The sequence below is a fragment of the Musa acuminata genome, chromosome BXJ2-10, assembly GCF_036884655.1.
Source record: "Musa acuminata AAA Group cultivar baxijiao chromosome BXJ2-10, Cavendish_Baxijiao_AAA, whole genome shotgun sequence".
NCBI classification, from domain to species: Eukaryota; Viridiplantae; Streptophyta; class Magnoliopsida; order Zingiberales; family Musaceae; genus Musa; species Musa acuminata.
The window spans coordinates 1793396-1806932 of NC_088347.1; the positions used below are offsets into that span (position 1 = coordinate 1793396).

Below are 13537 nucleotides of genomic sequence, written 5' to 3' on the forward strand. Positions count from 1 at the left end.
CGACATGTTTCACTCCAACCTAACGTCCGATTCCTCCTGCTTTAATCGATTTATCTTTTTTGATCGAAGTTAGTCCTACGTCACTCAAAACGCAGATTAGATCGTAAACTCATCAATTGATTTCATCAAAATCCAAGATTCAACAATATCAACAATATCAACAATATCAAACGAAGTTATTAATATTATCTTATTATTTACCCACATCAAATCATTCAATAATTTAAAGAATAATAATCTATCAAATGATTAAATCAAAGTATGCAATACCGTACCATACCGATGTTTCGAGGTTGGCTTGGTACGATACGATACCGTGTATCGAGCGGTACGCCAAGGCGTACCGAGCGATACGCTAGGGCGTACCGAGCGATACGCTAGGGCGTACCGAGCGATACACCTAATTTAGGTGTAAAACCCTCTAAAAATACCTGAAAAAAAAAATTAAAATAGGCTTTTTAAGTTAGAAATAAATATAGTAATAGCCGAAGTTTAGCAAAATCAATGTAAATTAAGTAAGAATAGTATCACATATCTTTTTCAAGTTTTGAAGAATATCTTATATAAGGTTCATATTTCAGTCTATTACGAATTATCCTTACGTAAACATACCTCTTTGATTAAAAAATTCTTCCTCTTAATCTTCCTAAATTAGTCTTGATTCAATTCACAAATCGTTATTTTATAAAGTTTAGAAGAGCACAAATGTGAAAAAAAAATAAAATAAAATAATTTAAGAGAATATAAAAATGTAATGAAGTAAAATATAAAAGAAAAAGAGATTTAAATACTATAGAGTACTATATCAATGTTACCGAACGATTTTAAATATTTCTTCCTCTTATTGTAACACTACTACAGTGTAGTACTATAGCATTGTAGCACGTTCCGTCTAGTAGCAGGCGATCCGTGTACCAGTATACCATCGGACCAATACATACCACTCGTATCGGACGATACAATTCGAAATTACATATCATGGATTAAATCACATCAACCCGTATCTACTCAATTATTACCATCATCATCTCATGTCACACATGGTATTCTAACAAAACCAGCTAGGGGCAGTTTACCTCCTATAACTTGTTGCCTTGTCTGGTTTAAGTGTTTAGTTACAGCAGACAAGGTCTCATCATAAAAGCATAAAAATTGATTTTGCTTGCACCTGATCTAATCCATACAATCATGAAACCATATTTTTCAATGGTACAGAATACAACAGCTGAGGCATCTTTTAAGTCCATTCTTTGCAACATAGCTACAGAAGAGAGATCTGATCAGCAACACAAGGGATCAAGGATGATACCTACCTATTTCATTGGATTTACATGGTGAATTCTGTTTTTGCTTGCACCTGATCTTCGTTTGGGTTCTTGGAGCATATGCAGAATGCAAATTTAGCAATCATAATCTTAATTTTTGCACCAATAAGTGAAAGATAAAAGTCATGTAGTGCAAAAACATTCAGCTGATATGCCTGACCCTTCAAGAATACTAAAGAAATAAATATACGGGAGCAATTACTTCCAATAACCACAGATTATATGATTAATCTATTCGCAGCATCATCAAAAATCTTTGTTAGTTCGTGTTTGACTTCATCATCAGCAAATGTAGATTGAATTGCACTTCGAGCAAGCAGAAACATTTCATCCTTGTTTAGCCCTGTATAAGACGATACAACGCAATAAATCTTATGCAATACTTGCCAGATAATATGCTTGCTTTGTAATGAAAGATGGTGAATTGACACACCAAATGTCGAGGCAGCTAGATAAAACTCATTAGATAGAGTTGTTGAGAACAGGCCAGAATCATCAGTGCACAGTGCCACTTGATGCTTCGCTTTGTAAAGATCAGCTGCACAGATGAGGTCAAGACGGATGTTCAATAGAAGCACATATTCCTTGTACATCAGCCCCAAAAAATTTAAGAAAATGTAATACAAACCAAAAAAATGATCATATATTGAAGAAAAACGTTCAGTTCGGATATTGGATGTCAAACATATCTCAACCTGCCATGAAAAAGTGACTCTTAAGCACAATAATATGAAGACAAACTACCTAATAACACATATAAAGAAAAATAAGAAGAATACTACCGGGATCTTTAAGAATTTCACCCTTTTCCATTCCTCTTCTACAAGGAAACAAGCATGGCCTATTCGCTGGGGGCAGATATCAAGCATTGCTTGGATTTCCTTGTGGTTTGGCACCTAAAATCTCTAAGTTATTACAATGAATTAGTTAGACAATTTGGATCATAAAAAATAAACCAGCATAAAAAACTTTGTACTCCTAATTTTAAGAGCAACTGACTATGGTTGATGACTGAAGAACTTCTTGTCAAAAAAATATAATGTCAAAATTCTGCCACACCTCTCCACAGTGGAGAGTAATAGGAAGCCCTAGCTCTTTAGCATGCTTCAGGGCTGGCAGGAAGGTCTGCCTGCAAATCATCAAGCAAGCAACAGACGAGTGTAATTGCGATGTTTTCATAAGTATATGAATTAAAAATTGCAATTTACCATTCTCCAATAACAGGATTGCCAGATAGGTCAATGCCAACCACTCCAAAATTCTTCAGATCCATTGCTAAATTAACCTGTTAAGATAGACGATATCTGGATTAAGCAGTGTTCAAATTGACTACTAAAATAAATAATGAAAGATTAGCAGATGGTGTGGCGACAGAACTGTTTCCAATGCTGCTGCAGTTGTCTCACGACGGTCAATACTCAGAAGAAGACGTACATAGATCTTTTTCCTCTTTATGGGACTGCCTATACAGTTTAGTGGAGTAGCTTCTGAACAGTTCACATTGCTCGTGCCAGATGTATCAAAGTCAACATCAACAGTATCAACGGCTCTTATGCCGTCAATGACTGCTTTCATATATGAGCATTTGGTCATCCCTTTAGCCTCATTTTTCTGCAATATCAGAAAACAAAGAACAAGGAAATGTGCACTTCTTGATTGTTACATCTAGCATAGTCAAAACTTGATTTTCCATTGTTAAGACAAGCATATGACAGACAATATACCTTTGGAGTTGTTCTTAATTCAAGATAGACAACATTCTCAGCAGCAAAATCTTCAATGACCTATTATGAAGCATGATGCAGGATTAAGTGACATAAAGAATAAGGTCTCTGAACAGGTGTGCATAGGACATACTTCCTTGGTGATTCTTGTTACAGTTTGATGGTCAGTAGTAAGTAGGTGATACAAGTCAAAAAGCTTGAAGCATTCTGGCAAAGATCGACCATCTGCATTAAATGTTCAATTAAAAAATTCCAAAGCAGTTATGACCAATATTGAATTAGTATATTATTGTGGTCACCACGAATTATCATGATTTTTCGTTGTCCTAAAGAGTATCTTAAGACATAATTTTTAAATCTTAGAATCAAATGCAGAGGGAGTCTCAGTTTTTTTTTCTTTTTCTTTTCTTTTTACATTCAAAAAGGATCCTACAGGTTTATTAAAGGTGGATATGATGTGGAATAATGTTTACTAAAGAAAATCTAAAAGATGAAGTGGAAACCAAAATAATGTTAGATCCAATGAACATGTTTAATACAGTTTGCTCAAATTATCAATTGAAAATGATAATTTTTGGTGCACTAGCAAAATCCAGCAGCTAAGCAAACCACACTGACTGTGACTTTTACAATGTATGTCATGGCAAATTTCAAATAAAAGATTCATAAATACTCAATTTTCAAGCAACTTTTCATAGTGGAGACTGGTGGTAAGATTGTTGTAAGTAATATCATTGAGTTCAGGTAAATTTAACACCTAGAAGAAGAATAACGAAAATTTCCAAATTAATTAATTAAAAGTTACAGGATGAATAAGACCACCATAGGTAAGATACAGTTATATAACAGGAATATCTGGAAATCCATAATCTCATAAATGGAAATGCTTCTGTGTCTTGGTTTTTCCCTTACTACGGAAAGGTAATTCATGGCAAAGGCTGAACAAAAGTTACAGAGATGTAGGGGATTGTACTTTTTAGACAAAATAATAGAAAACTGAAGTTTGCTAAAGAAACGTAAACAAATCATCTAAGATTTAAAATTTCAGCTCAAATTAGATAATCACAAGAGAATAAAATATGCATATTATCAGCTCCATAATAGCAACAATTGAAATAAGGAAAACCAGAAGATCGGAGTATCAATTACTTTTCATAATAACATGCACAACATCCTCAAAAGCAATGACACCTTTCTCGCCCAAATCTTTTGCAAGCTCTCTGAAGAAGAAATTTCATTGAGAAAAGTCACACAAAAGAAAAATAAGCCATATAAAGTGTTCTTCTGATAGCACAACTGTACTAGCCTTATGATTGGCAGACTCCATGCGACCTTGAAAACGTCATAAACTTGACAGATAGGTGTTGGTTTTACTTGATAATTAAACTGATCTAACAAGTGCAATTTGACCTTCTAATTATACAACCGTACCAAGACAACTAGCCTTTTGCATTACAAGCAACAATTATAATAATCCACTCCCACTTAGTAGTACAAAAGTCAAACTAACAGGGAAAAAAAAAGACATATAGAAAGGAAATAATTTCTAAAGTCAAAACATCCATATATGTTTAGATGTTGATCTTTTTTGTTTTCTTTATTTTTATGTGTCACTCGGACACTTATTGTCCTGTAGCTACCTAAAACCATGAGTACCTTAAATTCCTTTGTCTCGGCCTTTTACATGATGCAATATCAGCAATCCACCTTTTTTTTTCAAAAAAAACAAAAAATCAGCAATCCACCTCATGGCCAGTCCTGTGGATATAATTTGCTTTAAGGTACTCCTAAATGTTATGCAACTTGAATTTTCGAGATCGTTCCCGACATCCCAAGGCGGGCTACAAAAATATCAAAATAATAAAGTGAATAGCCTCAATTCTTCTATCAATGTTAGGGTGATGAAAAATCCCCAAAACTTAGGAAGGAGGGAATACGATTCTCACTATCCTGCAAAAGCTCAAGCATGAAATTAGGGGTGCGATACATGATTCTATGTAGCTATTACGTGATGAAGAATGGTTCGGTGGAGCCAAAATCTATAGCTACGGAGAGACATGGGTGGTAGGAGACGAGTAGTCAGAGGAGGAAAAAGATGGGAAGATCTCACAGTAGCGTGGAGTCTCTGACCGAGCCATTGAGGTGGGCATGGAGCTCGATCTTGGGCAGCTCTCGGCACCACTCCATGAGCCCCATGTCTCCGCCTCCTTCCATCCTCTCTCTCTCTCTCTCTCTCTCTCTCTCCGCCCCCTTATCCTAGCGGTCGTCGATTGGGCTGGGAAACGGTCTTTCCCACTTCCCTCGGCTCATTTTCGGCGCCCTATGGGACCCACTTACGAGGTTATTGGATTTCACCATGACGATCAGACGGGTAGGATGCGCTCAAAAACAAAGTTTTCTCATACCAGACCAACGTGATCGCCTTGTCTACCTCCCTCAAGATTGATCCCAAACGTGAGCCCCGCGGGACCAGCATTCGGCAGTGTCACTGTTTTGTACGGTGTATCTGAAACAGGTAGGAAGAGCGACCACTGGCGAGTCAAAAGTCAAAAAAAAAATCTTATAATAAAATGATTCTTACTTCGTAAGCATAAAATGATTTTAGGACAATTTATCAAATGACATATTTACTGTTTATTTTTAATCGAATGGCACCATATAATTTATTTTTACCCAATGACTTTTCTTTTCATAAATATCAAATTTATTTTATTTTTAATTTTTTAAATTGATTTAGATCAAACTAATTTAAGGTAATGAATCGATTTAGACCAATAAACCAATTTGACTCAACCCTTCCCCTATCCTCCTCGTACTCTATCTATCGTCTCCTCTTATTCCATTGGCTCTTTATAGTTTTTTAGAAAACAGAAAGGATTTAAAATTAAAATAAATAAAATAAAATTTATTTTACAAAATAATTTTACCTAATTAGATTTTAAAATTTTTAAAAATATTTTACATGTGTAAATGATTTTTAAAAAATAAGTTAATAAATTTAATAAATATAATAATACTTTATTAAGTCTAACTATCAATATAAATAATATGATTATATATCATCAATATCATACTTCCTTCTATATATTACAATATTATTAGCCTTTCTTAACGTAGTCCAAAATGATTCATGTAATTTATTTTATTAAAAAGTTTTTTTTATCATATTTAACAATAATATGTGTAAATATAAATATAAACAGAATAGCATAAAGAAATAATTTTAGTTACATAAATAAGAATATCAATTATAATGTCCCCTCAAATATACATCACTATAACTGTTTTGAATTATTTACAAACCTCATCTTTAAATACTTTAGGTTACAAGATATCAATAAATGGATCAACAATTAATATAGTGAAACTTAGGTTCTCAATAAATATTGGTTATTTTTGAATTCTTTCTTTAACCACCAACTACTTTATGTCGATATGGTTAGGTTCAATATAGTACTTATCATTATCGAAAAAGGAAACTATTAGACTGATTAAAAAATATTTTTAGTGACTTGATAATTGATTATGACTATCCCAAGTCCTAAAATAAAATTTCACATCCACAAAATTTGATTAATGGCCTCAAAACATATCATGTAATTAGCTTTTATTATTGATAATATAATAATAAATTAATTTATACTTTTGTTATAAATAGTTCTTTTAGCTTATATAAGTATAAATCATAAAGTGGACTTCTTACTATTGAAATAATTTATAAAATCATCATATAAAATATCATTATTTCAAGTTGATCTAGTCTCTTGTGTCTAAGCATATAATCCTTTATCCATTATAAATATCTTATTATTTTCTTTATAATCTTCTAATATTTTATTTTTGAAAACTTTAATATCTATTGGCATTCTAACTATAAAATTGATATCTTATTATTCCCACCTTTAGAGATATGTATTAATTAATAGAATTTTCTTGAATTTAAAAAAAATAATGGTATTATAAAGTTTGTTTAATGTCATAAATAAATTTTTTAACTTGCAAACCAGTTTTTTTTCCTTCTCTACTAATCCTTTAGTTTATTTCTATTGAATCTCAGATTTTGATGATGAAATCAACTGGTAAATTGTTTAACCTAATCTATGGGTTGAGAAAAGTATGTAGGATTAACTACGATAGTCGTAAGGCATAAAGCATATAATGCACTAGAAGTGTGTCGGGAGCTCGCCGAGAGCTTGTCTGAAGATCGCTAAGAGTTCATCGGGAGTTCGTCGAAAGCTCGTTGGAAGATCGCCGAGAGTTCGTTAGAAGATTGCTGATAGTTCACCGGAAGACTCGCCGAGAAGTTCGCTGAAGAATCACCGAGAGAAAAATCGACATACATACTAATTGCTTGCCTTAATCGTAGTTAGAACATTAGTTGAGTTAGGATCGAGAAGTAATCCCACTAACTTAGTCAAGGGCCAACTAGGCCCTTAACAGGGCTGAATTGAGCCTGATTGAATAGCCCATTCAGCATTTGAAATCACGGCCCTCGGTAGCACCGCTAGGGCCGGTGGTGGCACTGCTTGGGACTCGATTTCCAAGGTGTTCTGGGTAGTGGTACCACATAGACTAGGCAATGGTACCGCCGTTGTCAAGCGATGGTACCACTAGAGCTCAGTCTCCAAGCTCTATCAAGCGGTGGTACTGCCCAGATTGAGCTGTGGTACCACCCAGATAGAGCTGTGGTACCGCCTAGTGTTAGTTAGAAAGTGGTAGTATCGCCCAATAATGGCAGTGGTACTGCTAGTACCTCGAAATCCGGGGAATTGACACTTTTTGGCTTTAATTCAGAAGCCATTGGGGCATATAAATACCCCACCATTTTTTGTATGAAAAGGCACAAAAGTGTTAACATAATCTTGAATTCTTGGGAAAGTGTTGTAAAAGTGAGAAGAGTCCTCCCCTCCCTCTCTTAGCTTTATAACCATCCATGAAAGAGGAGTGAAGCTTGTAAGGGTTATCTCTTAAACTCGGTAAAAGGAGAAAGAGCTGTAAAAGGTGGTTGGTCTTTGCCTATTGAAGGAAGACCATTAGTGGATGCTGCTGATCACGGCGGAGGAGGAATCAAACGTGGATGTAGGTCATAATGATCGAACCACTCTAAATTATGGTTTGTATTTCCATTTGAGCAATTTTCATTACTGTAATCTTCCTTAACTTTCTCTTTACACTTTTATGAACGCTTTCAAGTTTAATATCTTTTCGAAACAAATATAATCGAAACAAATATTTTTTGAAATAAATAATTTTTCCACTATACTAATTCACACCCCCCCCCTCTTAGTGTCACTCTTGATCCTAAGAATTAGTATTAGAGCCCGATTACTCTCATTTGGTTTGAAACCCAAGAGAGATGATATTTACCAGCAACCAAGAGGGCCACTCAATTACACATTCGCCTATGTTCAATGGAACATATTACACCTATTGAAAGACTAGAATGAGAATTTTTCTAATTTCTATGGATCTCAAATTATGGAACATTGTAGAAAATGGCTTTTGAAAGTCTTCTCTTCCAATGGATGATTGGAATGAGTTGGAGAAGAAGACTTTCACTTTAAATGCCAAGGCTAAATGCCTTGTTTTGTGCTTTCGATAAAAATGAGTTTAATTGAGTATTAATTTGTGAAATGACTTTTGATATTTGGCACATACTCGAAGTTACTCACGAAGGCACTAGTAGAGTAAATGAGTCAAAAATTAATCTTTTAGTCGATACTTATGAGTTGTTTCGGATGAAACCGAGTGAGAGTATTGGAGACATGTACACCTGATTTACGAATGTCGTCAATGGTCTAAAAAGACTTAGTAAAAGTTTTTCTAATTTCGAACTTGTTAATAAAATCTTGAGATCCCTTCCAGAGAGTTGGGATCCTAAAGTAACTACTATTCGAGAAGCAAATGATTTAAATAACTTCCCTCTCGAAGAAATTATCAGGACACTAGTGACCTATGAGATGACTTGCAATGCTAATGAAGAGCTTGAGAACTACCTTCCAAAGAACAAGAAGGATATGATACTAAGAACTCATGAAAACCACTTGAAAGAAAATTCAAGTGATGAGGACTATGATGAAGACTTGGCACTATTGATAAGAAAGTTTAAAAAATTTATAAAAAGGAATAAATTTAAAAATGACACTAAAAATAAAATTGAACCCAAGAAAGAATAAATTATATACTGTGAATGCAAGAAACTGGGACATTTCAAAAGTGAATGTCTCCAAGCAAAGAAAAAGCAACCACAGAAGAAGAAAACCCTTAAAGCAACTTGGGACGACTCAAGTGCATCCGAAGAAGATGAGCCAACCAACACAGAGCAAGTTGCTCACTACGTACTAATGGTTATCAGAGATAAGGTAAGTGGTTCATTAGATGCAAATTTATCTTTTGATGAATTACTAAGTGCTTTTCAAGATTTATTCGATGAATATAAATTAGTTAATAAAAAATATAAATTGTTGAAAAAGGAACATGATTCTCTCGTTAATGATTTTGATAGATTAAAAAAATGAGCATAATGATAATTTAGATTCTTGCACAAAATGTGATGAATTAGAAACGCTTAAAAAGGAAAATTTATAACTACATGAAACCTTAGAAAATTTTGAAATAGGTAGCAAATCCTTAAACATGATTCTTGCAAGTAAAAATCATATTCATAGAAGAAATGGAATCAGCTTTGTGAGTAACACTCATAAAAATCCAACCATCTTTATTAAATGTTCAACCTTGCATGTTTCACCCCGAAATAAATATAACTTTTGTTACAAATTTGGACATGTTGCTTATCAATGTCCATTTAAGAGATATAGTCCACACAAATTGATTTGGGTTCCTAAATGAACCGTAAAGAACTCCATGCAAAATGATAAGTTAAGCTGATCAATTTTTTAGGCACATAAGGTCAAATGGGTACTTAAAAGTCATCCTTTTTTGTAGAAACATTTACCATTATAAGCTAACATTTACCATTATAAACATTTACCATTAATAATGGATGCTCAAGGCATATGACCGGAGATCCATCTTAATTCTCTAAGCTCACTAGCCTAGACGAAGGGTATGTCACCTTTAGAGACAACAACAAGGGTAAAATCATTGGCAAATGAACTATAGGTAACAAATCTAACTTTTTGATTGAAGATGTATTGTTGGTTGATAGCTTAAAGCATAATCTTTTGAGTATTAGTCAATTGTGTGATAAAGGATATATCATTAGATTTGAATCAAATGCTTGCATTATTGAAAAACCACATAAAAACATATCTATGATTGTACTCAAATAAATTAATGTATACACTATCAATATTGATGATCTGTGTAATGAAATATGTTTTTCAATTTTGAATGACGATGCTTGGCTTTGGCATAAGAGATTAGGTCATGCTATCATGAAACTAATCTCTCAAATCTCATCTAAAGAACTTATAAGAGGAATTCCTCATACTAAGTTCGTTAAAGATAATGTGTGTGATGCATGTCAACTAGGAAAACAAATAAAATGTAGTTTCAAACCAAAGAATCAAATAAGTACCTCTACATCATTGCAATCGATCTATATGGATTTGTTTGAACCAATTAATACATCAAGCCTAGGAGGTAGCAAATATGCCTTTGTAATTATGGATGATTATAGTAGATATACTTGGACATATTTCGTGGCATACAAAAGTGATTGCTTTAGGTATTTTTCTAAGTTTTATAAACATGTTCAAAATAAAAAAGGCTTTATAATTTCATCAACTCGGAGTGATTATAGTGACGAATTTCAAAACCGTGATTTTTAAAATTTTTATGAATCTAATGGTTACAACCACAATTTCTCTACTCCAAGAAATTCTCAACAAAATGGAGTAGTAGAAAGAAAAAATAGAAATTTATAAGAAATGGCAAGAACCATGTTAAACGAACATAGCCTACCCAAATATTTTTGGGCCGAAGCCGTTAATACGATATGCTATGTCATGAATAGGGTTCTAGTAAGACCATTACTTTCCAAAACTCCTTATGAATTGTGGAAAAACAGAAAACCCAATATTTCATATTTTAAAGTTTTTAATTGTAAATATTTTATCTTGAATAAAAAAGATGCCTTAGAAAAAATTGACGCAAAATCTGATGAAGGGATTTTTCTTGGCTATTGTTCTATTTCTAAAGTTTTTTGTATCTTTAACAAAAGAATTTTGGTTATAGAAGAGTCTATTCATGTTATCTTTAATGAAGTTTTCAAACTTAAGAAAAATGAGTTTGATGATGATATTAATTTTGTTGCTTTGAATTTAAATGAGCCAAGAGTTTGAAATGAGTTTAATGGATGAATTAACTTTCTTTTTAGGCTTACAAATTAAATAACTTAGTGATGGTATTTTTATTAGTCAAACAAAATATACTCTAGACTTGCTAAAACGATTTAATATCGATAGTTCAAAGGCTATTAATACTTCTATGAGTACCTCCACTAAGTTAGACATTGATGAAAGCGGAGAAAGTTTTAACCAAAAAGCTTATAGGGGTATGATAGGTAGTTTACTATACCTCACCGCAATAAGAGCAGACATTATGTTTAGCGTAAGACTTTATGCTATGTTTCAATCTGATCCTTAGCTATCTCATCTTAAAGCAATTAAAAGAATTTTTAGATATCTTAAAGGAACCACTAATCTAGGATTGTGGTATCCAAAATTCGAAAACTTTGAATTAATTGCTTATGCTGATACGGATTTTACTGGATATAGATTAGATAGAAAAAGCATATCTAAAACATGTCAATTCTTAAGCCATGCACTTATCTCTTGGTCTTCTAAGAAACAAAACTCAGTTGCATTATCTATGACTGAAGCCGAATACATAGTGGCTAGTGCATATTGTGCATAAGTCGTATGGATGAAAAATACATTAGAAGATTATAAAATTTATCTTAAAAATATTTTCATAAAATGTGATAACACAAGTATAATATGTTTAGTGAAAAATCCTATTCAAAACTCTAGAACTAAACATATTGATATTAGGTATCACTTTATACGAGATCATGTTAATAATCATGATATAATCTTAGAATTCATTAATACGAAACATCAATTGGCCAATATATTTATAATACCCTTAAATGAAGAATAATTTGATTTCATTAGAAGGGAGTTAGGAATATTAAATTGTCCAAATGCATAAGTTTGTTGTATTCCTTTTTCGGACTATCTTTCTCTTGATGTATTTCATGAATGGTGCTTTCATGAATTTATTTCGTTGGTATCAAGTTTGTTCCATTCCCTTGTTCCATCATGTAATAATGTTTGATACATTGACAAATGCATCTTTGATGCATTTCACTCTTACAAATTTTTAATGAGAAACATATTTGATTTATGAAGTCTTATTCAAGGATTTTTTATCCTTCATTTGATGCTTCTTCATTTATGAAAGAATGTTTATGAATTTTTAGTGTGTAATGATCACTTGCAAGAATGGCGATTTGATTAAGTGTATAATGGATTTGATTTATGTTTGATACACTTGATCCTTTTCCTTGTTAAAGTTGAAGCATGATTAAATGAAACTCATTTACTGTTTTGAATTTGACGTGGTTCAAATCCTTTCATGAATTTGACGTGGTTCAAATCTTTTCATGAATTTGGGTCTTCATGGATTCTTTCCTTACCCTTCTTCCTTTTCTTGTTCTTATGATAAAGGAAGAAAGAGACTTGCAAAACTAAAGAAGAAAATAAAAAAGTAAAAATGATTATCTTGCAAAGTTTTACTTACCTTTATTGCTTGGATACATTATTATGAAACTTGCTTGAATTTTTACCACACTTGCATTATTGAATTATTCTCCTTTTTATTGATGATAATAGGGGAGAAATGTGACAAATTGATGACAAATTGGCATGTCTTAGATAAATGCTTGCATCATAAACGCTTGAATGTCTTACGAATGCTAGAAACATGATTAAATATGATTGGTATCGTCAAATATATACTTGAAAAATATGTATCAAAATATTTGCTTAAAATGTAGTGGAATGTGGCATAATGACTTGTAAATATATTATTCCTAGTATTATGCTTGAATTCATATTATTTTGATCGATGTCTTTCATTATGATAAGGTATCATGAGCTTAACTTGCTATTTATAATTGATATCTTGCCACGGAATGATGAATTGTCATCTTGCAAAATTTCATATTCGAAATTCATATCATATTTGAAAATAATGATTGTTTATTATTATTAGACTTGAAAATGGATATCATGCCTTGAAATCATTTTTATTAACAAATACGTGGCATCGTATTTAGAATTGGTAAATCATGATAAGTATCATGATGTGCATGTTGATAAGTTTAAATGAAAATAACTTATCGGTTTGATGCTTGAATTTAAAGGTCTTAAATTCAAGAATGTCTTTTCTCAAGAATGTCATATAGATAGGGGCAGTTAAGGTTAATTCCTTCACCAATTGGTTGTCATCATCAAAAAG

At 32.6% G+C, this 13537-nt stretch overlaps 1 protein-coding gene across 3 annotated transcripts; it reads right to left on the reverse strand.

Moving 5' to 3' along the window:
- Positions 1-1399: 1399 nt before the first annotated feature.
- On the reverse strand, positions 1400-5334 carry LOC135624242 (N6-mAMP deaminase-like). 3 transcript variants are annotated; one of them, XM_065127656.1, is made up of 11 exons: positions 5160-5334; positions 4199-4269; positions 3183-3274; positions 3050-3109; positions 2703-2936; positions 2534-2610; positions 2385-2454; positions 2108-2221; positions 1954-2020; positions 1759-1863; positions 1400-1668 (listed from the first exon to the last, which is right to left on the reverse strand). In XM_065127656.1, exons 1-11 carry the CDS (start codon positions 5261-5263, stop codon positions 1544-1546), a joined length of 1119 nt encoding a protein of 372 aa, XP_064983728.1. In that variant the 5' UTR covers positions 5264-5334; the 3' UTR covers positions 1400-1543. The 3 variants fall into 3 exon arrangements, with proteins under 3 accessions (XP_064983728.1, XP_064983731.1, XP_064983729.1); XM_065127659.1 differs by having other exon boundaries at positions 4356-5305; XM_065127657.1 differs by lacking the exon at positions 4199-4269 and having other exon boundaries at positions 5160-5297.
- Between the last annotated feature and the right edge of the window lie 8203 nt (positions 5335-13537).

Bases quoted from the DNA above. Each gene is read 5' to 3' on its own strand.
- LOC135624242 (XM_065127656.1), bottom strand. From the start codon at position 5,263: ATGGAAGGAGGCGGAGACATGGGGCTCATGGAGTGGTGCCGAGAGCTG. The intron at 2,021-2,107 runs GTAGTATTCTTC...TTTTCATGGCAG, and splicing joins TGAAATTCTTAAAGATCCCG to GTTGAGATATGTTTGACATC. The intron at 1,864-1,953 runs GTTTGTATTACA...TCATCTGTGCAG, and splicing joins AATATATGATCATTTTTTTG to CTGATCTTTACAAAGCGAAG.